Source organism: Sceloporus occidentalis, unplaced genomic scaffold (assembly GCF_023333645.1).
Source record: "Sceloporus occidentalis isolate IW3139 unplaced genomic scaffold, rSceOcc1.0.p SCAF_34, whole genome shotgun sequence".
Taxonomy (NCBI): Eukaryota; Metazoa; Chordata; class Lepidosauria; order Squamata; family Phrynosomatidae; genus Sceloporus; species Sceloporus occidentalis.
The window spans coordinates 5,283,431-5,310,689 of NW_028317014.1; the positions used below are offsets into that span (position 1 = coordinate 5,283,431).

General features: G+C 35.8%; 1 protein-coding gene across 1 annotated transcript in view; it reads right to left on the minus strand.

Moving 5' to 3' along the window:
* The window catches only part of LOC149298180 (AF4/FMR2 family member 2-like), a 142,314-nt gene that overhangs the window by 10,584 nt on the left and 104,471 nt on the right, over positions 1 to 27,259 (minus strand). Inside the window, exons 10-19 of the mRNA XM_089487650.1 lie at positions 15,005 to 15,167; positions 13,285 to 14,298; positions 9,956 to 10,080; positions 7,408 to 7,606; positions 6,756 to 6,889; positions 5,192 to 5,255; positions 4,941 to 5,077; positions 2,148 to 2,219; positions 1,754 to 1,847; positions 1,119 to 1,168 (exon numbers count right to left, since the gene is read on the minus strand). Of these exons, the coding sequence (XP_089343776.1) occupies positions 1,119 to 1,168; positions 1,754 to 1,847; positions 2,148 to 2,219; positions 4,941 to 5,077; positions 5,192 to 5,255; positions 6,756 to 6,889; positions 7,408 to 7,606; positions 9,956 to 10,080; positions 13,285 to 14,298; positions 15,005 to 15,167 (2,052 nt within the window). The remainder of the gene's footprint in view (positions 1 to 1,118; positions 1,169 to 1,753; positions 1,848 to 2,147; positions 2,220 to 4,940; positions 5,078 to 5,191; positions 5,256 to 6,755; positions 6,890 to 7,407; positions 7,607 to 9,955; positions 10,081 to 13,284; positions 14,299 to 15,004; positions 15,168 to 27,259) is intronic.

Sequence of the window (27,259 nt, forward strand, 5' to 3'; positions counted from 1 at the left end):
TCGAGGCATTGCAGCAAGGCCGTTTAAGCGAAGAAAGTGATCCTTGATCACTTTCTAAGCTTATTTAATTTTTTGACGGTTCAGGACCGTCAAAGGTCATTTAGTGACCTTCTTGTTATGACGGTCCTGAACCGGCAAAGGTCGCGAAGGGGTTAATGCAGTTAAAAACTATTTAAAGCATCACAGAAGAAACAGAGGATAGAATGTATTCAGACATGTTAGATATGCCGCTGAAAGACCTGGCTTACTAGGAACCCATCTAAAGTCATGTGTGGAACTGCTTGTAAAAGAAAAAAAGGGAATCGTTGCCCAAGGTAATCATATCCGATTATCAATGGGTTCACCCAATGTCATTAGAAACCTGCACCACCCTGTGATCCTGATAAAACTATGAGAGTCATTGAAAGAAGTACATCTTACTAGAATATGCTTGCGTGCTAAATGAACACACGTTAAATTTGTTTCTAACACCAAGAAACAAGGTAACTGCCTCCATAACAGGAATGAACATTTGATGTGCTTACTTAATGAACTCTAATTGGTTTTGGATACATTTCCTTGTGGAAGAGGGCGAGCTTAATTTGCATATACTCATCTGCCACTGGAGTATAATTACATCCCCATAATTTTTTACAGTATTTGCAGGTACAGATATATGAACATTAAAATAAAGATTGATTCCCGAAATAATTGGCTGATTAAGTATCCGCACATTTCCACCACTGATATAACTTCAGTTTTATTTAACACTGCTGACCATATATCAATGAATTATTCATTGGTCTTTCATTACAGAGCCAATCACTGAAAAATCACTGTGATGGAGGTTAACTTTACTTTGACTTTCTGAAATGACACAGTACTTGCTATCTAATTAACAGTCCTTTTATGACTATCATTTGGTTTAAGGACCAAATTGTTAAAGAATTCTGAAGCAACCTGCATTAACTTTTCAGCAGTTTATATGGTTGAATTCCTGACTTCGACTTCTGATATATGAGTTTATAACCCGAGAACTGACCTTCATTCCTCAGCTGTCTATGTAATATTTTACTCTCTAATCATTCATTTTTATGAAGGATCACTTTGACAAGAAACAGGAAAAAAAGACTACTTACTTTCCATTGCCTCCCCATGGAGAGGGCGCCTGGGAAGATTTTGAAGAGTTCTGTATTTAGAAAAATAATAAAAACTTTTTATTGGTTATTGGCAGTTGCATGAACAGCATAAAAGTATATTTAAGAAGCATATGTGCATGACGTGAACAGTAACTTATAATACTTATAATACTTGTAACATAACAATAACACTTGTAGGTAAAAAACATTTAAACATAAAAAAATCAAGATTATTATTATTTTAAGTTGTTCTTCCTGCCCCATTAATAAGTGCCCAGAACAAACGTCCTGCTGTGCTTTGCCATCGTAAAAACATCATTGCACATGAAGTTAACGTAAAGCATGCAGAGGAGCAGAGAGAACCTCACTGCAATAAGAATTTTAGTCATACCTCCCAACATTTCAAGTGGCCAATATGAAGAATGACGTATTTTCCTTACACTATTTAAAAAAGCAACACATTTTTTGTTGTTTATAAACACATTATTGTGACCTTTAGGGTTCCAGAACACTGTGGTAAACTCATACCAACCAAACAAAAGAGTGATTAGGTGATTCAAAAAAGGGACTGTCCCAAATAAAGAGGGACACTGTTCTATGTAATACTTGGGTGTTATATATATGTTACACATTACCTTAAAATATTCCATGAGTGATCTGGAGTACTTCATAGCATGGTCCTTCTTTAGTTTAAACATTCTCAAGTAGAGTAACGACAAGCAGCGATAGCTAAGGTAATTAGGAAAGGATTATGTTCATTTCATGTTTAATAAAACATTTTAATGTATAATATTATTTTATATTTTAAAGTAAAACTGCAATACATAAGTAAATAAAATAAAAATGCTAAATACCGATTGATAACAATATGAATTGTTTAGCCAGCTGATAAAGAAACCTATTAGTTATCCTTTAATAGGTTCATGGAAAACAAGAGTAATGATCTTGTGTAAGCAGCTTAAGCTTTTCTGTTGTTTCAAAGTCTTCTAGTGGATTTTTGTAGCGTCGACATTGTCTCTGTGGACTCACCATAAAACCGCGAGTTTCTTTTCCCCTTCACTGGCAGCCGAGCCTGTGAAATTCTTCAGTCTCATGGCATACCTTGAATAAAACGAGCAAAGATTCAGGCAAATACTGCTCATGGATTTTTCTCAAAAGTAACATGCATCATTTATTAATAAACCATTTTTAAAACGTGAAAGCATCTAACGCAAATGTTTATCTGCAGCAACTGGAGGCAATGAAGAGTAACGCCGTGCCTGAGAGCTTGTGCCGGTTACTTTGGGGACTGATTGTAGGGTTAACAGAGGTTCAGTGGTTCTGATTAATAATGTGAGTTGAAAACTGTTAATTCATTTGCACAGTTGGGTTATGCTCATATTTATATATTTATATATTTAATGAATATTTTCTCATTGGGTTAACCACAGTACTATTGCCTGTATGTATTTAGGTGTGAAGTATAAGGGTTTTCTGGGTAATCGGAAAGGGTGAACATGGAAGGTGATCTTGTCACCTCTCAACTCAAGATCAGTTAATTCTAAGTGTTTTTTGCAGCACATGCTCCTAATATGCCCCCAAACAAAACATCTCACATGAAACAAAGATGTAAGAAGTTACTATGGCTTCCACCAGTGGAATCATAAGCCCATTTCGATGCTTTTTCTTCCTCTGATTACAAGCTTATGAATTCCGATGTGTCGGATTTGGGGTATTACATTTTGGTGTCTAATGTAATCTCTAGATTGCAATGGAATGCAAGGCCCTCCAAAGACTACATTTGGCACTTTATGGCAAAATTCCAAGCAAATGAACTGTATGGTTTTTTAGGTGTACAGTTGATGCAATATCGTTCAGTGGGGGAGTTTAGTTTGGACTGAGATAGCTCCAGGACTTGAAGATTCTACAGAGACTGTAAGTTTCTGTCAGTTTATTGCAATGATAAAGAGGTGATGTCCACACATTATTTACCTTCAGCACCATATTCTGTCCCTCTGGTGCGGCAGACTGGACTATTTCATTGTTTTTTAAACTTTGTAGCACACTTTGTATCCCTTTTATACATAATCTCCACTAGTTCCCTACAATGACAATCATCTGCATTGCATTTAATTACAGTGTATTCCATGTTAATAGGAATAGTAAAATTTGAACTCAGAGAACACAGGAGACTCAAGAAGAACCATGAACTTTCATTATCTATGCAAATGATTTCAAGATATTTTTAATCTTAACTGTATTTATATTTCATTTATTACAGAAAAAAACTATTTATAATCAGTTTAGGGAATCCTGTGTTTTATTTCCCAATCTAATCGCAGATTCCTGTGGTCTGTAATGAGTCATAACTTGGGCAGGAAAGAATTAGTTGAGCAAATACACTAAGCATATTTTTCACATGAATCCACTCCTTTGACCTATGAATTTGACATCTAAAGAGAGCTTTTTAAAGTTCATCTACAAATGTAATTCCCAGATGTCCAATATAAAATCAGTGAACTTATGTAGCCATATTCCTGGGTCAATGGGTACATGACATATTCCTTAAAAAGATACAATGTATAAATAAGCGTTACAGAATGACCAGTAGAAAATCAATCCATCAACATTCTACTTTATTCTAGAATTCTTAAGATTCTATTTTTATAAAAAGTTGCTAATGCTTGGTGTTTTTGAGGAGACAACCAGATTTAACCTGTTGTGTTACTTCAAAAGGAAAGAAAACAGCTGCTGTTCCACCTACTCTGCTGAAATTGTAGTGAAGCATTGGAAGCACATTCTCTAATATTAGTGGATCTCGAAACCTCTCCCAGATATGATTATTTTTTTTTAGATTAGTGGAATGGCCTCCCAAAAGAATCAGTAGAGGCTAAACCAGTGAGAGCGTTCAGACACGCATGGGAAAGGTAGGGAGCCCTTAGATTTAAGCTATCCGGAATCTAAGACAAGACCAAGGACTGATTAAGGTCTGAGTCTTTGCATCAGGAAAAACAGGCAGAGTAGATGCACTGAACTGTTCTTATCTACTGTCAAATTACACATTTCTATGTTTCTATTTAATTATGTAGAACTTTGTCTTGTTCATCATTTTTCAGGGCATATGTAGCTCGCATAAAAGCATGTACTGATAGGATTTTGAAACTGAAAAATACTTCTTAATCATTTCTGCGATTTTGATACCATTACACCATTAGAGGAAAGAATACAATTATATACCTGCTAGTATCTATGTGTTCAACAGTGGAACTGCACCTTTAATGCAGACCTGCCGCTGGGGGTACCTGAACCATGTTATATTATTTTATTTTCATAGGAAGGGAGGTTACGCTTGAAATGAAATCACTTGTATGGGTTTCATATGAAAGTAAATAACTAATTCACTATAACATTGGTGATTAAATGATTGAGTAAACGCTAACACATTTAGTTTATAAACCAACCAAAAAGAAAAAAAAAAAAGAACAAAAACCTCTTGAATATAATTTTAATAATATTGCACCCTTTAATGGCAAGACTCTGTGCCAAATGTTATAATGATAACTCTTTATAGCCACCCACTACATCTCAATTTGAATTTTATGAATATTGCAAATTATAACAGTCACATTATAACCTCTAAAGGGTCTAATTTATAAAAGCACTGTCCATCAATTACAATTTTTCCATCACATTAATAAAAAGGCAAGAAGTAATTATGATGACTTCAGAGATGAAGATGTCTTGAACAAATCATTATGCTGAAATTATTATTTTTTTCAACTTAGCAAGTTCTAATTACAAATGAAATGAGATAAGGCAAACGATCACAAAATAGACATTAACCTGATGAGTTCCACAGTCTCCGAGTACATGGTGTATGGAGATTTAGCTTCTAATGGATCTCGCTCCATAGCGTTCCCACACTCAATGAAAGAGAGGGCAGCATCCGCATAATTCACTGCTTTCCCAAACTTCTCAATCTGAAACACGAGGACACAATATTAGGACACAACATTTACAGGCTTGCATGCACAGACACGTGTGTTTATACATGTTTGTTGGTTGATGTACTTTAAATGATGATTTATACTCACCAGGGCATCTGCTTTGTGCTTTAATCTTTTGGCTTCTTGCATGTAATAATCAGCATTGTGTAACCTATAAAACACAAGATATATAGCGTATGTATTTGCATTTTAAACTGAAACAAAAGAGATTTGGACGAGCATCCGGTATAGATATATAAAAATATTCATTTTATTATAGTATGGAAATTAAGTGAAATATACAAGAATACAAGAAGCTTCTGGCATGAGGAATGTGTTGGCATGGAATATTTGTTGGAATGTAATAGCTACATTCATACAAATAACTACATAGATAAATATATTGTGAGTATTAGATTGTGTGAAACTTTAAATTGTGTTATTCCTCTATGGCTACAAGCTACGGAGCCTCTTGTTTGAGGCCACCTATGAAAAATGCCATACAAAAATAACACGAGATGCTCACCAAGAACTGACAGACGCCGTATAGCCTGCCTTAAGGTGCGTCCCTGCTTGGGAGCATCTCAGATTTTAGCTCTCTTGTGACATTACAGAGAAAGACATCTCTATCTACATATCAGTCTGATCCCCCCAAAAGAGCGGTCCAGAACCAAAATGAGAGGTAAATTTCCTCTGCGCGAGGCGTACATTTCGGCCTTCATTGGCCTCGTCAGTGGGGTACGGTTGGTATCTTGCCCCACATGACACTGAGAACTGCACCAGCCAATACAAGTTTCCGTTATTAATGAGTATTTGAAACAGTTCTACTACAAGAGGGCAGTTTGCTTCCGTCGTTCAGCCTAGAATATTATTTTGAAAGATTTATATGGACACCTTTATTATACTTTTAACTCAGAGCAATTACTTCATTTTGGCAGAAGCACAAAAGGCACATAAACCAATAATGGAATAGGGAGAAGATAACAAATGATGTTTAATAAACTATGCTATTTCATGAAAGGATTGAATCTTGTCTAGTTATTTATCCTGGGATCACTACAATTACCCTTCATTTTTCTTTGGCCATCAACATTTTGTTTAAATTAAAAAAAATAAAAACACTGTAAATAAATGATTTGTATTAAATAATATACAGTATAAAGTGTAATGTTTGCCAATACCTTGAAGTACTTTATGAAAAGACACCTTAATGTCAAAGTTATATGCGATATAGCTTTTGTTTAATGGCTTGCTTTTTGAAGCATCAGCCAGAATCATGCAAAATGTCATAGAGGTTTGTATATCACACAGGGTGGTAATAGTTTACTGTTTTTTTATAGCCACAATTATGTACATTTAACTTGTTAAAGTAAGACCCCCAACTATGTTTTACAGGTGTGGAAATTGCAGAGTTGGTATTGATGCACATTATACACTGAGTCCTGTAATTGGTAGCAGATTAAGCCTCCCCAGACACTCCATGATGGATTTGTTCTTCCACAGAGAACTTTCCTGGAACAAAATTACTTTCTGTGCTCCAAAGATAATTTTGGATGTGATAAAGAATAAGTTACTAAACAAAAAGATTCAAAAAGGACAGACCGGAAAGGTCAAATCTTTGGTTTTTTCCACCTTTATCTGTGCATATACATATATGTATGTTTTCACTTACGTCTCGTCAAATGTAATTTTTGATCTTCTGTATTCTGTGTTTCCGTTGGCTAGAATAGACACAGAGCACCACTCTTCAGGTTCTAGGTGAATGTTCTCAAGGCTAGTGCTTGGTGGCCTGCTGTGATCATCTTCCTGTAAAAAAATAATTCGTGATGTTCTACAATTATTACAATGGTTCATAGTTTTCCAAAAACAGAATGTACAAAAAAAAAGAAAAATTGTGCTGTTATCTGACATTTCTGTTCAAACCCAGTGAAATACGGACATCCTGTTGAGATTACTGCTAATATGCTCAAATTTAAGCCAATCATTGAGGTTCCAGGAGCAGTTCTCTTTAGATTTTACTTTAGTGCATTAGGGGAGACGCACATCTCTGTATTCTTTATATTATATAGGAAGGACGAATACTTAAATACCATTGTTCACAAAATTATATCATCCACTCTAAAGGTAAAAAAATCATAATGCTTTCTCATTAAACCACATGTTAAAAAAACTGCTTAATATGATAGGATATGAAAATATAATTTGCAATTTGGCTTTGCTGTGGTGAAGGATGATATCCTACAAAGTGATTTGGATTATTACAGTTAGGTGGCAAATCACACGCTACCAAGAATTTACAAACGATCAAATTTATTAACACTCACAATTATTCCTTTAGCATTCCCATTCTTTTTGTGTCTTGTGGAGGTGTTGGTGGTTTTAAACCCAAATGGTGTGGCACTACTGTCAAGGCCAAAGGAGATGTTGTCACTGGAATGTCTCCGACAGGGAGGCTCATCAGCCAATGGGGACAACAAAGGAGGAAACACTTTCTCTTCTCTTTTTTTAGTGGTCTTCTTTACCCTGATGAGGAAGTAAATGCGATATGTAAATATGTTAATCAGATTAAAGCTCATGTGATTATCTCGTCTTAGACTGCCCTTTTGATCTTAGGAAATTATTTGTGGAAGTCTCACAATTGCTCTAGGCGGTTGTGTAACGTAACTTTTACATCTTATGCAAACAAATTGTGAGCTACAGGAGACCAGCTGTAGCATGTGTCATTCTAATAGCATACTGGTTGAGAAAATTCAATGAATCATATCTATAAAGACGAAATGAACGGGTCAAAACATTCTAGAATTTGGAAATGTCAGGGAGAAGATTTATGAGCAATTTTCAGTATTTGCCAAATCACAACTGAGAGATATATCTGCAAATTATAGCCATGGTACATGTATCTATATAACAATTCATTAGGAATAGTTAATTATCATAGACAATTCACTAGTCATACTCAATAGAAAAGTTGGCTCTTCAGTTTTATAAATCTCTTCATAAGTAACCTACAGCCAAAGTGTGTGTTTACTTTCTTTTTGTAACACATCCTATAATTTCAATACCATTGCATATATACTATATAGGACATCTGAAGGCAGATATCAAGAGTTAAATTAACTAAGAACATGTATTTTAAACAAAGATCTTTAAAAATACATTGTGTTAAAACAAATAAAATAAAACTCTGAAACAAATACAAAGAAGAATACAACGAAGAAAGCATTTTGCAGAGAACATTTTCATACAGAAATGAGCTCAAAGTACTCTGGGAGAGTTATAGAAATGACAAACCTCTTTTATCTCTCCTTTTATTAAAGAAAAGGCTTCATTAGGAGCCATTAATTGTTACATATTGTGGAGCGGATTGTTAGTTAGCTTTGGGCTGTTACTGCTCTAAAAATGTGTCTTTAATTGCAATAATAACCAATTGTGAATGAATTTATTGAAATAATTAAACATGCTTTATAGCTTAATTTGCCAACATGTTTTCTTGCTAATTGAAATGCACGGCAAACAGTTAATAAAAGCAGGAGCGTTAGCAGACTTCAGGCAAATGGATTTACGTATCAGTGTGAGTTACATATAGCCACAATATACGAGAGGAGCTGCTTTCCTGGAAATTGATAGCAGGTATCCAAAACTCTAATGTATAACAATTACCAGCAACAGAATCCTGAAGTTTGTGAGATCAACCCATTTATTAATTACTAGATAATAAAGCCTGTGTCCTGTAGACAGAGTGGATGGGATTATAATTCTTTCATATAAAAAAAATGTCTTTGTAAACAATTTTTGGGGTAAAACTGTTTTACTTGAGGATAACAAGCAACCCCTGGTAACATTGTATCCATGCTACTGGACACAACAGTGCCCCTGGTCACAGCTCCGGTATCAGTTAGATTACCTGATATTTGCAACAATGCACGGTACGTATTTACAACCAAAGTATTTAGCCTAAAGGCCTAATTGCGGTATAGTTCCAGTAAAATTGTCTCTAAGACGTGAAACTGGTTATCAATCAATGCTATCTTTTTGTGGAAAGCCATACAAATGCTCTACTGAATGAATGGGCAAACATTCCCACAAAAAAACACTTCAAACTCTTATGGAAAGACTTCCCAGAAGAGTGGAAGCTGTTATAGCTGCAAAGGGGAACCAGATACTGAAAGATGAATGCAATGTCATCAAAGTCCCTGTTGGTGTAATGGTCTGGGGTCCCAATACTTTTGCCCATATAGTGTATGTAATTGCACACTGCAGTGATATATTTGCAATATTCCAATGAAAAATTGGTTAAATAAATCCCAGCTCTCCTATATTTGTTCTCTCACCCAGTTGGTTCTAGCTCACATTTGACCACATTGGGCGCACTGAGCAAGTCCAAGACACATGAACTACTTTTTCTAATCACATATTTTATTAAAACATGTATTAAAAAAATTGATAATGTGAATTTTGAATTATTCCAACATTATTTGGAGTAATTTCCATGGAATCGTTATCTAGTTGCAGGCTGATCATACTGGTGGAAAAATTAGAATATTATTTGGCAGCGACTTTCTTTGGGTAAAACTCATCTTCAATCCAGCTGTTCAATCCATAATTCTTGCTTACTTGATGTGCCCGGAACAGCTGTTTTATAAACCACTGGACCTTGGAGAATCAGCCCAAAAATGCTGATAGCCGTTTGTTTTTATTGTCTGATCATTTTATATTGTATTGGATTTGAGATGTTCTATATAAGAAAAGTAGATACAATATAATACAATACACTAGGATAAAAAAACAAACAAGTAAGGATCACCGGATTTTTTAGTATCTCGGAACTACCTTTTGGCAGACTGCCAATAGCAATAAAAACAACATACTCACTCTTTTGAGCTGGTTATCCTGCTGTTTGGAATTGGAGAAATGCAGGGAGGGGGTGCACATGGGGTGGTGTCTTCCTCTAGGCGCTGTTTTTTGTTGTTGCTCTGTGTGGCAAAGCTTTCAGACTGCTTGAAATGGATGAAGAAAACAACTGTTACGATTTGGTTCTATTGAATCAGACAACAAAAGACATTTTCTGTTTTTTCTCATATTATGCGCACAATAACGAGGTAAATGACCGGGTATCCTAACTTTCCCCAATTCTATAAACTCACCTAGATGAAAGTCTCTCTACATACAGAGTGATTATTACATTACGGGGTGTGACAAGTAATTCTAGTCTGAATTTTAAAGAGTGGCCTCATCACCATATGCCAACACTTTCTATACTTTCTATACTTTCTGATATTCAATAATCAATTTCATGTCAATTCTTGTAATCTGCAATAATAATAATAATAATAATATAATAATAAAAAAACAGTAGGTTTGTTACACAGTAATGTTTTTTTTTAAAAGTATAAGTATGTATACAAGTATTATTTTAGAATACCTGAACTAGTTGGCATTTTCACTATTTTTCAGCTACTGAAAGCATATCTGTCTACGTCTTCTTTGCTCTTCAAAGAACCTTTACGAATATGTAGACTTTCAAGCACCCCTATGTACAGGACAGAAACAGAGGTGCAACATACTGGTGGAAGGCACAGTGTGAAAAGAGCAAACCATCTCTGCTGGTTCCCCATCACTGCCCCGATACTGATGTCAGTGATGTTCTAGGTCTGATGAATATGTACCGAGTTCATCAATTTCCACCACATTAAATTAGAAAACCCTCTTGGCTAGACTTGGCAGTGTAAAGACAGACAGAAGAGCATATAAACTGCAATACCCTGATCAAAAAGTGTCATCAGGTACAAATAAACTCAGTTTTAGAAAAAGAAGCACTATAAAACATTGTACATTCAGTTTGAGTACGAAATGTTTTCTCATATATTTAAGTGTATCACATAAGCTCTTGTAAAATAAAAAAAATAGGAACAATGTATTTCAGCTTCTTGTGCTTCAGTGATTTTTGGTTCCACAAAATATGCTATGTATAACAATCCATGGAATGTTGCCAAATTCCAGACATATTTTTATACTAAAGTTCAAACATTAAAATGAGCATACTGTTTGCCTGATACTTGACTATAACGTTTCCAGCTTATCTAAAAGAGTGCTGCTTTATTTGAACTAGAAAAGAAAATATAAGCAAAGTATAGGACATTCTAATCGTAAGATCTTGTTACATGTCTCGACTTTAACAATGCATATTAAACCCATACTCAGCAGTAAGTGGTTGATTGCTCATGGCACATAGTAAAGTAATGAGTACTAATTGGCCGATCTTGGGTATACTTTATTGAGTGAATATAACTGTCACATAATTGCGAATGCTAAATTTAAAATCACTGCTTGTATAAACAGATCAAAGCAAATGTCTTGGCTGGCTAGCAGTCAAGGTCAATGACCACATTAATGGAAACCGCTGGTAACGCTGCGCACACAATCCCCAATCAGGGCACAGCATGTGCAAAAGAGCGGCACTAGGACCACAGAGCATGTTGGGACGCTATAACACCCTTTAAGCTTTTGTAAAACTTAACAAGTTCTGAGCTATCTTCTTCCACAGCATGTAACTAAAATGTGCTAACGGAAACAAAAAGAGATTGAGATGAGTACTTGTGTTCTAAAGAAAATGTAAAAAAAAAAACCTGAAAAAAATGGTATGGTGTGTTTTCAAATTATATATATATATATATATATAAAAATACAAAATAGATCTTAACTGATAAATGGAATTTGCCTAATTACTCCATTCTATAACATTAACTTCTCCCCTTAGAATGAAGTAAAGAACAAGTATGTGAAGTCAGAGTAAGGAATTCTGGATTACCAACCTATTGCCAAAGAACAATCTGATACATGTGACAAAAATACTCATGAGTCTAGTTTAAATACAGTATTGTTAACCTATCTACACTTATATTTGGCCCTATATTTTAACACAGGCAATTTACTCTCCAGGTTAGTGGTCTACTTTAAGAAGTCTGCAAACACTGAAACAGGAGGCTATATTCCATTCAACTAATAGGATTTAATGAGCTCCTGCAAATGTTTTGACCTTCTTTCTGTGTATATAGGTCAGCTGTTCTCCTTATGAGCCATGTAATGAAACACATACGATCCGCATAATCCGCTAGGGACTGTGTAATACTGTCACAACTCAAATGTTTTGGTAACTTGCTGAATGAACCCAGAGGGGTGACCCACCAAGGACCTCATTGAATTAATGACTTTGACTTTGTTCGTAATAATTAGCAGTTTATTGGCACTCTCAACTTCTAAGAAAAATAAAGAGATATTTGCTGCATATCTACCATTTAAGATGTGAAGAATTAATTTATTTAGTTTTAGCGTTATTTTTGTTTAATAATGTGATATTATAATATGTCATTATATTATATTAATCATCAGTTTAGATGAATTGTTATATCCAAGACAAATACCTTTATATTAATGAATAAGTGTTGGAACATATATATAGTAATACATAAAAATTGAGTTAGAGTAGAAAAACGGACAGCTAACAGGCAGACCGTTCCATTTTATCTGGGATTAATAGAGTTGCTTGTTATTGTGTTTTTTTTTGTAATATAGCTTGAAATCAGGTTAACACAGGGTAAAAATGATAGCCTTCAGGGGGAGGAAGGGTAAAAAAAAGAATTGAACCCCATCAGATAAATGCTATTATTTAAGAAACATATAAAGGATCCAAAATTTTGATTTCATTTGATTACTAAAAAAAATAAAAAAAACTATGATCTGATAATGTTTTTCCTGTAACTTATCCCATAAATGTTTGTTTCTTTTTAATATTTAACATGTCGTAAAGATGTCTCGGTTTTCACAGGGCAGTGCCAGTTTTAGCATTATCCTGCTTTTGTGGGCAATTGGGATCATAGGCAAGTTAGCAAGATCCTCTGATCTCCACTGACTGGCCCAGGAAGCTTCAAAATTGTTAGAGGTGTGCGCCGTAAGGTGGGTAGGTGGCCACACCAGCTACTGACGTCCGTCCCTCACCAACCCCCAAACATAGAGGTCCTAATTTTGACAACTGAAATGTTGGTATATTTTAACATAGATAGATAAAATGTGCGTTTCTAATTAATGTAAAATGATGGTCAATAAACACAACTGAATAAGAAGGAACACTTGTTCCAAATATCTTGCATTCTTGTAAAATGGTCAATAAACACCAGGCTAAATTACATTTTTTAACAACTCACCTTGTGCTTCCGTCTGGATTTTGTGGGATTTTTTTCCACTGGTGTGGCTGGTGTTTGATGTTTGTGTTTAAAAACACTTTCTCTCACTTCATTTTGTACTGTTACATTGTCAAAGGCCTCTTGTCCTGGAATCCTAGATAAAAGGGTGAGATCTATTTTCACCCACAGGGATTTTAGTTCTTCATAATCCCTTAAGGGAGATAGAAGTTCATTTTGAACCACAGGAAGAGGAGAGAACTGTTCCTCCAAATCGTTATTTGTCTGATCCAGTGAGATACTGCTGTTATGGCTTGTCGAGCTACTCACACTAAGGACATTACTACTGCTGCTACTGCAGTCCTTAGTTTTGGTGGGATTAGAAGGTCCACTACACGCTGATGAAATTTTAACCTGCAAAACATCTTCTTGATCTGTGTTGGAATCAGATGCAGAATCTGTTTCAATAAATTCCCTAGATTTTGGAACAATCTTATTGGCTCCCCTGGCTTTCTTTTTGTCCGAAGCACCTCCTGTACTAGTCCTTTGCTCTTTCCTCGGTGCCGTTTTAGCAACAGTATTTTTTGCACGTGATTTTGGTTGCTCTGGTGTTTCTCGCACCTCTTTGTCTTTGGGAGTGCTGGTGGTGGGATTTGGTTTGTTCCAGTTGTAGTCTTCTGCACTAGAAGTTCTCTCAACCTTTTTTGGTTGCTTCTTAGCAATAGATCTTTGTGAGACTGGTTCATTGTGAGCTGGTGACTTTTGCTTTATGGTTTTTGTTTCTGTGTTTTTTGGGGGAACCTTGGGTTTGGCTTTTTCCTTTACAGGGCTACGTAACTCCCTCTCTTTGGGGTCTGGCTGAGGAACAGCGCTGGTGACTTCACTTTTATTTTCATGTTCTGCCTGTTGGTTATTCTGAGATTCAGAAATATTGTCTGAATGAACATCATTTTGGTTGATTATTATTGTTTTATTGTGCGAATTTACTTTATTTAACCACTTGTCTAGTTGCCATTTATTCGTCGAAGGTGGGTCAGGCTGCAAAAAGAAAACATAAATGTATAGTGGAATTTGCTTAAAAATTTCTTAATTTACACTATGCTTTTATGTTCTACATGAAGTCACACTACTTATAGACTAGACTAATTAGCGCAAAAAGGAAGATGCTTTCAATTTACAACTGTGTGCCCAAAAAAACAAAGCAAACATTTGGAATAACCTTAACATTGTATTATTTTTTATTGTGTTTATTTTAGATCATATGTTCTTAGTTCTTTTAGGCAAACCAAAAAATATAAATACTCACTGCTTGTATCTTCTGTTTGTGGTGTTATAAAATATCAGGTAACCAGTCTTTACATTAGCCATTTATGGCTTTGTATGTGCTTCTTATAACTAGCATCTGATTTACATCTAATGTGCTTCTGACTTGTGCCCAATGCCAACGGTTGCATAAAAAAGCAATAAAACATATTATATTATTTGGGTCCTGTATGAGCAAAATTCAGATTTCGGCACTTGAATCCTGTAAAACTTACTTTTTTACCTGAATGTGAATGTGCCTTAGGTGTGTAGTTAGCGATTACATCATATCTTGTAAATCCTGGATATGAAAGTTGTAGGTCTGTTGTTTAAAGAAACAGTATAGTGTCCCAGACATTGGTGTAAACTCACCACCAGTGGCTCCAGCACAAATGTACTAATTCCATGACAATAGAGCAAACACTTATTAGTCATTCCCTACCTCGGGAGTCGGGTGGCGTGCCTGTTCATTACATTCACTGTCACTGGAGCTGCTCTCGCTGTCTGAATCGGATTCAGAGCTGCTTTCAGACTCACTGGAACTTCCAGATATTCCGCTGGAGTTCATTGTGTTGGCACCATTTGTGGGTGGCATAGGAAGGCCGCTAGAACACAAAACACACACACTGATTTTCTTACTAATACAAAACAGCGTGTAAAGGAGTATATGCTTTTAACAAAAACAAAGACAAATGTAAAGAGGTGTGTATAAGATTTCTCCAGTTATGCCTAATTCCGTACCAAGTTTTATTTATAAAAAAATAATTGATTACTTTTTAAAGCATTAAATAAAGCCAGGTTGCAGCAAAATATTACAAAGTAACACAACACCACATGATTAAACTGTGACATGTACTTAGAATTTTTTTGAACAAAGTGTCATGGCTGGTTTAAGATTAAAAAAAATACCCTTTACGCAATTTAAGAAAACTTCTCAGCAATTTTATACTTTGAATTATTTATGGCAAAACTGGTTACATGTAAAACATCCCTGTTACAGTATTTGAATGAACAGAACAGCTGCTAACGGATTCTTAAATTTTAATCACTACAACTATCACTTAGTATAAATTGTCTGGATCACTGTCAAAAATGGCACTTTTGTTGCATTAAAAATACATATCGGAAAAGACAGTGATTTATGATAAATACACCAGAGCAAAACTAGTGAAACATATATATATATATATATATGATTTATTGAAGCAAGGGCTTTATTTATCAAGATAGCTCCTTGTAAAAGGTCCAGGGGTGGTATTAGGTTACACAGTATGGTATTTCCATTAGTATTTTGGCAAATCTACCAGAAGTAAAGGTCTGCCATATACACAGCTTTACAGTCGTCTTCTGCTTCTTTTGTTTTCACGGTCAGTGTTGGGTATGTCACAATAAGATGAAAAACCAAGATGACTTATCCTCTCATGCTTTATGATGTACCAACGTATATTGGTCCATCAAAAGTATCACATTTTTCATCTCACTATTGCTTAATGAATAACCCAATCAGTTCTTACACTTTAGAGGAACAATCTTAGCTTCCACGTTAAATACTATCCCAGCAGTCCATGATAAAATTATACATTTTAGAGGAATCTGAAATCAAAGCTTCCGTTTTAACCATATTCATTTACAAATGCATTTGATGTTTACGGCTTATTGATGAAGAATTTAACAAATGAATTGTCTTGACTACAGATAATGTATTTATTCTTAATAAATAAAAAAGCACAAGCCTAATTTGGTACGGTTTACTAGGATTCAGAGTGACAAAAACCAAATGTAACATTCTATTTGAAGATTTTATTTAGAGATAAAACTGTGGGTTATTTTGGATTCAGTCATTTTTTTAAGTTAAATAATCTAATTTACATGCCTTTAGAAATGTTACATATATTGTGACGTCACAAGCAGTCATGTAATGTCTGAGAGAACCAAGATGTGAGAACAAGTTTTTTTTTAACAAGATTTTTTTCCATTTTCACCCCAGCTTTGCTCTTGATTAGCTGGTTAATTAGATAAACCCAGCGTGACATCGTAAACCCGGCTGGATTTAAGAGCAGGACAAAAAAATGGCTGAAATAATAACATAGATCATAACTGTTGTCAAATATGTCTTTAATGAACTCGGATGTTATTTCTTCCAAGTGTAAAGCACTTTTATGTGCCATCCAGAGAGAAGGGCGCCTTTAATTGGCTGTTATGTGAACCTCAGAGATTTGGAGCAGTTACGCTTAGTGGTAAACGTGTATTTGCTAATAAAATCTGCCATCTGACTTAATTGGTACTAACTGCTTATCAGAGCTAAAACAATCCCATTGATTTTGTGTGTGTCTAATTCTACCCTAAAGATATAGTAGGATTAATGTATTTGTCTTTTAATCTGCCCTGAACTAGTTACCTTGCATTACAATGTCTCAAAATTGAAAAGCCGACATTTTTTGTTGCAAAAAAAGCCATTGTAAAAGTAAATTAGCTTGAGGGTCTTGTTAGGTATGTTTCTATAAACACCAGGTGGGACTTTTATTGTTTTTATAGTGTAAATTCTAATGCTCTTGCCTAGAGGAAGGAATTGAGCTGAAAGCGCCTTTGCATTATATAGGGAACTAAAAAAATGTCTAACCATAAAACATTTCAGCATGAAGAATCAATAAAACAATTGACTTTATTATTCAATTATAAGAAAACGTACCATATTTAAGAAAGTGTCTTTGTCCTTTAGAAATGGTGTGAAACAATGGACCATTTACACCTTAAAAGCCTCAAGATATGATCTGAATTGCAGATGAACAATATAATTTTAATCTAGAATTTTATTTTGGAAGTACTTCATAAAATGTGAAGATCGCATGCTGTAATAAACATTGCAAAGGAACAAAAACTGTGAAAATACTATATCCCAGAAAGAAGACTGTATCCTAGAAACCGAATTCGAGTGAAAACATAAATATATGAACAGTCCAATTAGTGTAAAATTTTTATTTGAGCTGGGTTCAGAATGAAATAAATATACATCTCATTGAGCACCTGCAAGATTTTACAGACGTTCAATGCCAATTTACCACTGAAAGAGATAAACAAAAATAAAAGCTGAGAAAGAGCAAAATAATTTGAAATATGTTCAAGGTATCATTACCTATTACATAGTAGTTACATATTTTTTTTTTAACAAATAATTTCATATAACTAAAGTATTTTATCTATCCTAAGACCTACACAAAGCTAGAATGACCAAAGGATCTGGTGTACGTTCATGGGTTTATAAAAAAAATAATGTTCTCATTATTACACAAACCCAGATCAAAATACTCTAACAGCTTAGATTGTGATATGTTTGCTTCTACTTCGCTGAAATAAGGTTAAAAAAATGTGGATTATCATTATAAAAGTGTTGTATATCAAAGTATCTTGGAACACATGGCCTGCCAGAAAACTCCTCACACTTCATTTGATCTTTTACCGTGATCTTTTTCATCTACTGTCTTTCCTGGAGAAGAAAATGACATTTGGAATGGCAATATTTTTTGCTGGATAGATGCGGTGTAGCTTGAAGCCTAAAAGATTTAACCCAAAGCCTGTATATCAAGCTGTATGGTATTTACTCTTGTTTATGCATCCATTCACACAAATAGCTGTTTCTTGTGAAATAAGCAAGAACAGAATGGGTGCTTTCCATGGCATTATACCATTAAGTGTGTATAAACATTCAATAGAACTATGCCTCACCAACATTCTGAAGTATAATATCTCTTTAAAGGGGGCAGTCACACTCATCTGTGCTTTTGAAGAGGGTCCTGGGAAGTAACTGTTTTGGTGAAATCTAACCATAACACATTATTTTTCCCATAGGGAACAGCCATGGGTAAAGGCGCTTCACAAAACTGTCCCTAAAACGAAACTGTCCTTCTTTGGATATCAGGGATGTTGAGAGATCTGGCGCAAAAGGCTTTACGACCCTGGGTATCATTCTACATGGAAACACTGAACAGGACACAGGGAGGCTGGGGGGGTAAAAAAATAATGAATACTCATGCTAAAAATGACAACACTGCAATTTTACTAATGCAAAAATCAATACAGAAGGATTTCCACGGCACTGGTATGCAATTTGTTGCTTTTATTTGAAATGTAAAGGTTAAAAAGTCTTCTTAGTGTCTGACAGTACTAGTTGAATGGAGGAGTCTATGAAAAGTGACAAAATAATGTTTTTTCTATTGTATAAATGAACTTTTGTTGTAGAAATTACTCACGAAACAGAAATTCAATTACTGGAATAATAAAGAATATTGGCTTGCCAAAAGTTTTGACTACCATTTGGCTTTTTTGGATGCTGGCAGTTAGCTGGTTTGTGCAATTTCTAATAACGCTGTTCCTTTTGAAAAAAAGCCAGGCTCTGTACAAATTTATGGGTAATTAGCAAAAAAAAATTGGATTTGGATGCAATTACAAGAGGCTTAATAAAATCATTTATTGGGATAATTCTGACACGCGTCTTTCTGTTGTGAACAGCAAAACTGAATCTGAATTTTAGGGAACTGTGGAATAGATAGTTGGAGCTCACATAGTTGCATGTCGGAGCCACTCAAGAGCCATTAATCTGAGGCTGTTTGCACAAGTTTGCATATAACTCATCTGAGATTCCCAAAGTACCTGGTCCCTGCTGCTAATCCACAAACCTGAGCACTTCCCAGGATTGGTCTCTGGAGCGCCTCTCCTGCTTCTCATGAAGCCATGGCGGAAATAAGACAGGGCTGGTCATGCATAGAGGTTAGACCCAAACAGACTTGAAATGGGTAGGGGACAGGGGGGACTAGGAGCCCACCACACACTGATAAAAACACTGACCTGGAGTGACAGCTAAAATGGCTTCTTATTCCCAGTACATAATAGCCAAATGTATAGCAAAGAACTGTGAACATGCTTGAATGTGTTAACATCTTCCAGTTCAGGAATAATGGTGCAGACAGCCATATTTATCAAGTTGTTATAGTAGTAAACCAAGAGCAAAGTGCTGAATTATTTGAAATATTTTCTGATTACTCCAAGTATAGGAAGAAATGTATAAATCTTGAAATATAGGTAGAACTTGTAAAATAGAGTGAAAATGTTTTCTTAAAACTTGTTCAGTCAAGACTATCCAGTCTTGGCCAACACTCATACACAAAAATGGAGTCAGGGTGGGAATGCTGCCGAAAGGCCACATAAAGCTTGCATACTCTGTGACTTTATGTCGTACGGCAAGTGAAACACGCAGACACACAAACCCTTCCAACAAAAACAAGAACAAACAAAATATTCTAACAGTCAGCGTCACAAGCCCTACCATCTTCATTTCTGACCAAAGAAACCGCGCCTTGGACAGATACAGAATTTCAAAGTTAACTATATAAAATGATGCATGATAGATCAATCCTATATTTATTTAGAAAGTCAAATGTTTGTGTTAACCTAATCATTTCCATACATTTGCCTCACAAATAAAATGACTTTACATTGTTGCAAATCTACAGAGCTACTAATTAGTATTTTTGCTGAATCATGTTGTATTTTTACATTAACATCTAAAGAAAGAATATTTTTTATAGCAGAAAAGCATAAGATATTCCTAAAGTTCCAATTCAGAATTAATGTATTAATCATTCAAGTAGCCACCCCATTCAGGATTATTTCTGATTATTAGTGTAGCTTCCCCAACTTGATCCATCTCTGTTCATTTTAAATCTATACTCTCTTTAGAGTGCTATTTTTATTGGGAATGGGGAATTGCCAACGGACCCCTTGATATACAGAATTTAAAAACTAGAATCCATTATACTCCGATATGTGGTTTGGTCCACAAACCTCTATAACACAGTGACTGTCAAAGCTTATCTTTGTGTTTAAGATTTAATGTAGCACAGCTGATGTCTGATGACACCAATAATGACCACAACATTGACCGTTAGTTATTAGTGCGATAATTCAGAAGTCCACACTAACATATGGCAATGTGTTTATAGGTTCCCATTAGTAATGAGTGATCACAAATAGCTACTGATATTGCCATGTGCCCAGCTATTTGGTGTTATCGCTAATTAGATTGATCTGACACGTTAGACACAAAGAATTATAAAAAAATGATGTCAAAATATTAATGGAATGCACCGCAATAAATTGCTTTACATTATATTAATTATAATTATATTAATTTCAACATAAAATAAACATAGAATGAACCGTTCCAAGAACATCGCAGATCTGTGTAAAAACGAACATGGTAGATTTATTGCAGTAGCCCGTAAAAAAAATTATAAAACAATATAATACAAAGAAGCATGGAGGTAAGTCAATGTATCTGTGCAGGCGAACGCCGCACACATTTTGCATATTCAGTACTTTCCCAAAAGCTTTCTTGGGGCTGCTTTTGAGAAAGCAGATATTTTGTGTACAGTACAGCCAAGTGGCATACAAGTAGGGCTGCAACTAACGATTATTTTAATAATCGATTAGTTGGCCGATTATTTTTTCGATTAATCGATTAATCGGATAAAAAAAAACAATATGCAAATTTTTTGTTTATTTAAAATAATTTAATGAACTGGATGTTAAAAAACAACTTAAAATTTACATTAACATTCTTATTTTGTTATGATGTAATAAAAAAACAATATTTTCAAAGTACAAAAACCCAAACACAATATTTATGAAACAAAATAACCCCAAACATTCTGAAAAGAGGTGGACTATTACTGTTCAAGAAACTTTGCCCCAGCCCTGGCACTTTGCACCCAGCACTTTGCACCCAGCACTTTGCACCCAGCAATTTGCACCCAGCCCTGGCACTTTGCACCCAGCCCTGGCACTTTGCACCCAGAACTTTGCCCCACCCCTGGCACTTTGCACCCGGCACTTTGCACCCAGCCCTGGCACTTTGCACCCAGCACTCAGCACTTTGCCCCAGCCCTGGCACTTTGCACCCAGCACTTTGCACCCAGAACTTTGCACCCAGCCCTGGCACTTTGCACCCAGCCCTGGCACTTTGCACCCAGCCCTGGCACTTTTCACCCAGCACTTTGCACCCGGCACTTTGCACCCAGCCCTGGCACTTTGCACCCAGCACTCAGCACTTTGCCCCAGCCCTGGCACTTTGCACCCAGCACTTTGCACCCAGCCCTGGCACTTTGCACCCAGAACTTTGCACCCAGCCCTGGCACTTTGCACCCAGCCCTGGCACTTTGCACCCAGCACTGGCACTTTGCACCCCGCACTTTGCACTGTGCCCCTGCACCCAGTCTCCAACTCTGCCCTGCACCCAGCCCTGCCCCCACATTCTGCCCTGCCCCCACACTCACACCCTGCACCCACTCTGCCCTGCACCCACACTCACACCCTGCACCCACTCTGCCCTGCACCCACACTCACACTCTGCCCTGCACCCAGTCTCCAACTCTGCCCTGCACCCCCACCCCCACTCTGCCCTGCACCCAGTCTCCTGCCCTGCCCCCACACTCACACCCTGCCCTGCATCCCCACCCCCACTCTGCCCTGCACTCAGTCTCCTACCCTGGCCTGCCCCCCCACCCCCACTCTGCCCTGCATCCCCTGAAACCCCACCCCCACCCCCACCCCCGCGAATCGCTCTGTGCGAATGGAGCCACTCGCACAGAGCGAACCGCTCTGTGCGAACGGAGCCACACGCAACTAAAAGAAGGCGGAGAGTGCAGAGCGTGTAGCGGAAGCGGGGAACGCTCGCGGAGGTAAGTAAAAGGAGCCGAGTGCTCCAACAACGAATCGATCACTCGATTAATCGATAACGGAAATCGTCGACAACGATTTCCGTTATCGATTATTATCGATTTTATCGATTCGTTGTTTCAGCCCTACATACAAGCACTTGAATAAAGGTGATTAAGTATATATGTGCAGAATTAATTATTTCCCATTACTATTTGAGATGTTTTATAACTGCCGGCTTGAGGAATTTTTGCTAGAAACAATGATTTACTTGTTTTAGAAACCTTCAAAGCCTGCATTCTACAAGTGTTAGATTTACGCTACATAAAAACAATTACTGGAATTCTCTTGTATACACTCAGCGAGCATTTAACAGCTAATAACTCTTTATTTATTTGGAAAAATAAATTCAATAAAAACAACGATCAGACAACAACGACCCAACATGTCAGATTAACGTTAGTCATCAAATTTGATTAATGATACCTGACATTATTCTATGTGAAAAGACAGGGAGTTCCATCCTTTTATTATCATTGAAAATGGAAAAAGAATATAAATAATTTGAAGTCTTGAAGACAGTCTAGTGTGAGCCTCATTTGCACTTAAGAAAGGCTGCCCTACAGACCTTATGTACTTTTAAGATCCTTCAGAAAGATACATGAAGCAGACATTCAGCTAAAAAAGTACATATTTAATGTGATTACATCTAGTGGTTAGAGAATATCTAACAAAAAGGAAAAATATTAGAGCTCATGCTTTAGTGTCTCTCGGCTTTGATAAATATCTTTTGGCATGTCATTTACTAAAAATGGAGGTTTAGCACAAAAAAATGACAAGTAAATTTTTCTTCCTAGTACAAGCATAAGAGTCTGTCATTACAGTTCTTTTTTATGTTTTTATTACATTTATTAAAATGTATTATTATACATTTTGGAATATGTAACATTTGTGGTGTTGGCTTTATGAATAAAAATATGCAATAAATGTTTTGGAAATCCACTTTCTATAAAGACTATGGGAGTAGCTAGTTTAATTTCTTGTGTACATGATTATTCCATACCATTAAGTCAGTCCTACCTTCTACTCTTTGGTGGAAACTGGCTACTTCTAGCTTAGCATGCTGTTACAGCAAGAAAAGAGGGTCATACAACAACACGGACTTAAAACATATGAAAAGTTCTATGTGATTAATAATAATACTAATAATAGCTGTAGTGAGCACAAAAACATAGTGTTCAGCTGTGCATATCCGGCCAAAGCATATATTACCATCACCAGTGCAGGAGCAATCTAGCCATTGCCAGTCTGACCCTGGGGAAGAAGACCTTGCTCATATCTTTAACACATTTGACCTTTCATCTCTACTTCTGGAACCACAACTGGAATCCTTTTAATTAGCGCAAATAACCACTAACCCATTTAGATACTGTGAGCTTTCTGGAAATATCCCCTTGTTTCTATAAGCACTGTATTCTACCAACTTCTTCATACACAATGTGTCATTTATTTTTGTTTTAAAATAGATTGCGAATTGAAAAGTTTGTTTATAGAAAACACTCCATGATTTAGACTTTAATCACAGATGTTAATACTATATGCAAATGGTTTTAATACTATGTTTACGAACAGTGTATCGCTTCCTACTGTTCGCTGTATTGTTCGGTCCTTTTTTAGATTTCACTACATATTATCTGTTTTTATGGAGTACTGTCAAGTTAAATAACATATTAAAAATATAGATAGGAACTCTATTCCCAGGGGATCATATACATAAATGATATATAAAGTCAGGACTAAATATATATTCTGGAAGAGGTAGCAATACTGACATGCCTTTTACTGTGATGCCAATGGGAAGCAACTGCCAAGACTGCTTATTACAACAATCGGAGGCTATATGACCTGTCTCTGCTCAGGAATCAAGATTTCAAGAAGAATGTTGCTTCTCTATTCAGACTGTCACTTCAGTACTTATCAGCATACATCTATACAATATTGAAACCCTGAGTGAACATCATTCCATCTCTCAAAGTATATATAAATAATACCTTTTTATTGGGCTGGTTGTGGGATAGGCATGGGATAGGCATCTAAGATGAGACCAAGTACCAATCGAGGTTTAAGTCTTTACATCAGGAAAAAAATGAGAAGACTAGATGGTTTGAATGGTTCTTATCTGGCCTCAAATTCTATGTTTCAATTTTTCTGTGCAACAAATATGGTAACCGTAATGATGCATTGTGTGAGGTCAATAAGAATAATGATAATGGTACTGCAATGACGGATTAAGTGGGGAGTGTGATTAATTGCTAAGTATGCATTATTTGTTGGGGATTATGCCTGGAACCCCTGAGTATCCCTTTAAGGTACATGAAGTCCTTAAACTTCCTCTTTAAAATACACTTCACTAAAAATGTAGCATTGAAACAAAATGGAAAATATGACAAGGATGTGACTAAATGTAAGACAAAGTAGAATACAGTATATAACACTTTGATGACCAAAGTACTTTAACATAATATTTCACTATTCAGCTACAGCAGTGGTGGGCAAATACCCAGTGTATGTGAAGAAGCATTTTCTTTTAAAATGGAGTAAAAGAATTTATATTCTTGTAAAATTGGCAGCAAAAGATATGAGTGCAAATTGCAGTACAATTTTTTTCTTTCCTCACAGCATGCTTTCTTAGATCAGTTATATTATGAACTCCTATTTAAATAAAATACTCCAGACTGTAATGATCCTCTTTGGATTCAAATGGCCATTTTTTTGGAAGCAGCCCTTATTCAGATTTCTTTCAACAACAAAAAAAACGACATTACTTTTCCCATTAAATTTCTCTGCTCGGTTGTTGATTTTTCTAAAACTAATGACTGTTTTTTTATTACAAAATTAATTTCTATAGGACTGTAAACAGGTAAACACTCCTAAACATAATGGTTTTATGAAGGCGATATGGGAAAATTACATATAGAGGTATTTAAACAGGTGCTTACACTGGCACAAGTAAGCATTATTGTAAATGTGTAAACCAATAATGATAATAATGTACATCGTTACAGGGTGCGAGTGTGTATGTGTGCCCATTAGAAACCCACCTTATGCATAAAGCATTGGAGTAGCCATCCTAAATTACAGGATTATTCCTTTTCCTTTATTACTCCCTATTCTTAGTTTAATAATTGCTGTTGGTTAGTTTAGGCGGCTGTTGTAAGGAGAACAACTATGCTGATTGACAAACATAGTACAAGCAACAGTTACCTTATGAGAAGAAACTAAAATCCACCATACCACAATCACATCAATCTATCAATTCAATGGCGTAAAAAAAAGTAAAATGCTAAACAACTGGAGTGCGTTGAAAACAAACCCTATCTACACGTCTACGCACAGAAGTCTATTGAAGGCTCAGGGCCACACACCTATCCCTGTACTATGTTTACAGCTCTGTATAAAGTAACAGGTGTATGCAAATGTGGGAGCCCAGGTAAGACACCATTATGGGACACAGCTTATGTTCTTATCTATCCCCACAACTGCATGTTCGTTTTCAGACATGTCATGATTCATCAACTACAGTATTAGAACACCTCAATTTTTTTATAAAACAAAGTGTTTTTTGGTGAATTCCAAGTCAGGAGAGTCTCATGTTTTACTTTTCCAGTGTAAAGTCTCCACCAGCTTATCAGACTTGTCCTACCCACAGTCTAGATCCAAAATAGGAGGAAAACTTCTTCAGCACAAGGGAACTAACGAAATCAGGCGTGTGTTTTGGCCTTCCAGGGCTACTTCATTAGAGGGCTGAAAGGTTATTTAAAAACTGTCAATAAGCTAGCCTCATGCACATTTTGTATGTATTTTCACAATTTGGGGACCTCTTGGGGGGTCTTCTTCACTGTAAAGGTAAGTCCAGTAATGGACTTTCTTGCTCAACGGCACCTTATTACTAAATCTTGTAAACACTTATATGGGCTATATGTTGTGGCTTCTGTTTGATAGAGAAATTAGCTCAATAGCTAAATTCCTTTTAGAGAGGAGATGATACTTTTGATCCCTTAGCCTCACTCCCTACCACCACAGGACAGCACCTACCTGTTATGGGGTTGTATCAGTCATGGACTTGAGAACTATGCAGGGCTTTTTATTCATTTCTCTACTTTGGGTTGTTCACAAGAAAATATAAAATAAAATATAAAATGCAATGTCTCTTCATTGATGTGCATTTTGTGTGTATTGACTTTTTGAGTGCTTTTTTTTGTGACTATACCACGAGTGTACCACAAGTTTGGCACAGGACATGACTTCAGTTTCTCAAGATTGGAGCACAAAGAATAAATAATATTATGTCTGGTGATGTTTCTCAAAAGTGTTTGCTTTGGATTTCGGATGTAGACTTTTTGAGGGACTAGTCTGACATGCTGATGTAGATTTTACCTCTATAATGTTAACACTGTGATAAAATCTGACACTCTCCTGAGTGTCATTCACTGTAGAACAGTTTTTTTAAGTTCTAGCTATTTTTAGCTGAGTTGGTCTCATAACTTTTTTGTATGCATATTTTAAGTATCTAAACCTGTTCAACGGAATGCTAACATGCATTATTTTGTTATGCTTTAGTGATTAACATAAAGATTTTATTTTTGTAACATCTACTTTACAAATGCATACTATTAGAAAAAGCCCAAATTGCTCAAATTACGACAAGTTAAATTATTGAAGACTGTAGTCATTAAAAAAGAGCCAATGTTTACAGATGCAGCAATAAAAATTCTAATTTTTCGCTCGGATGAGCACAAATGAATGCATAGAATTTGCTAACTTATAATCAAAAATAATTGAAAATATCTTTTGTGACATAAATATTGAAAAAAAACCTAGATGAAAAACTAGAAAATAAAATTCTAGGTTTCAAAATTGAGATCACCACTCACGATTGTTAACATCATCTAAAATGTAACGATGCTGTCCATTATCCAATGAATAT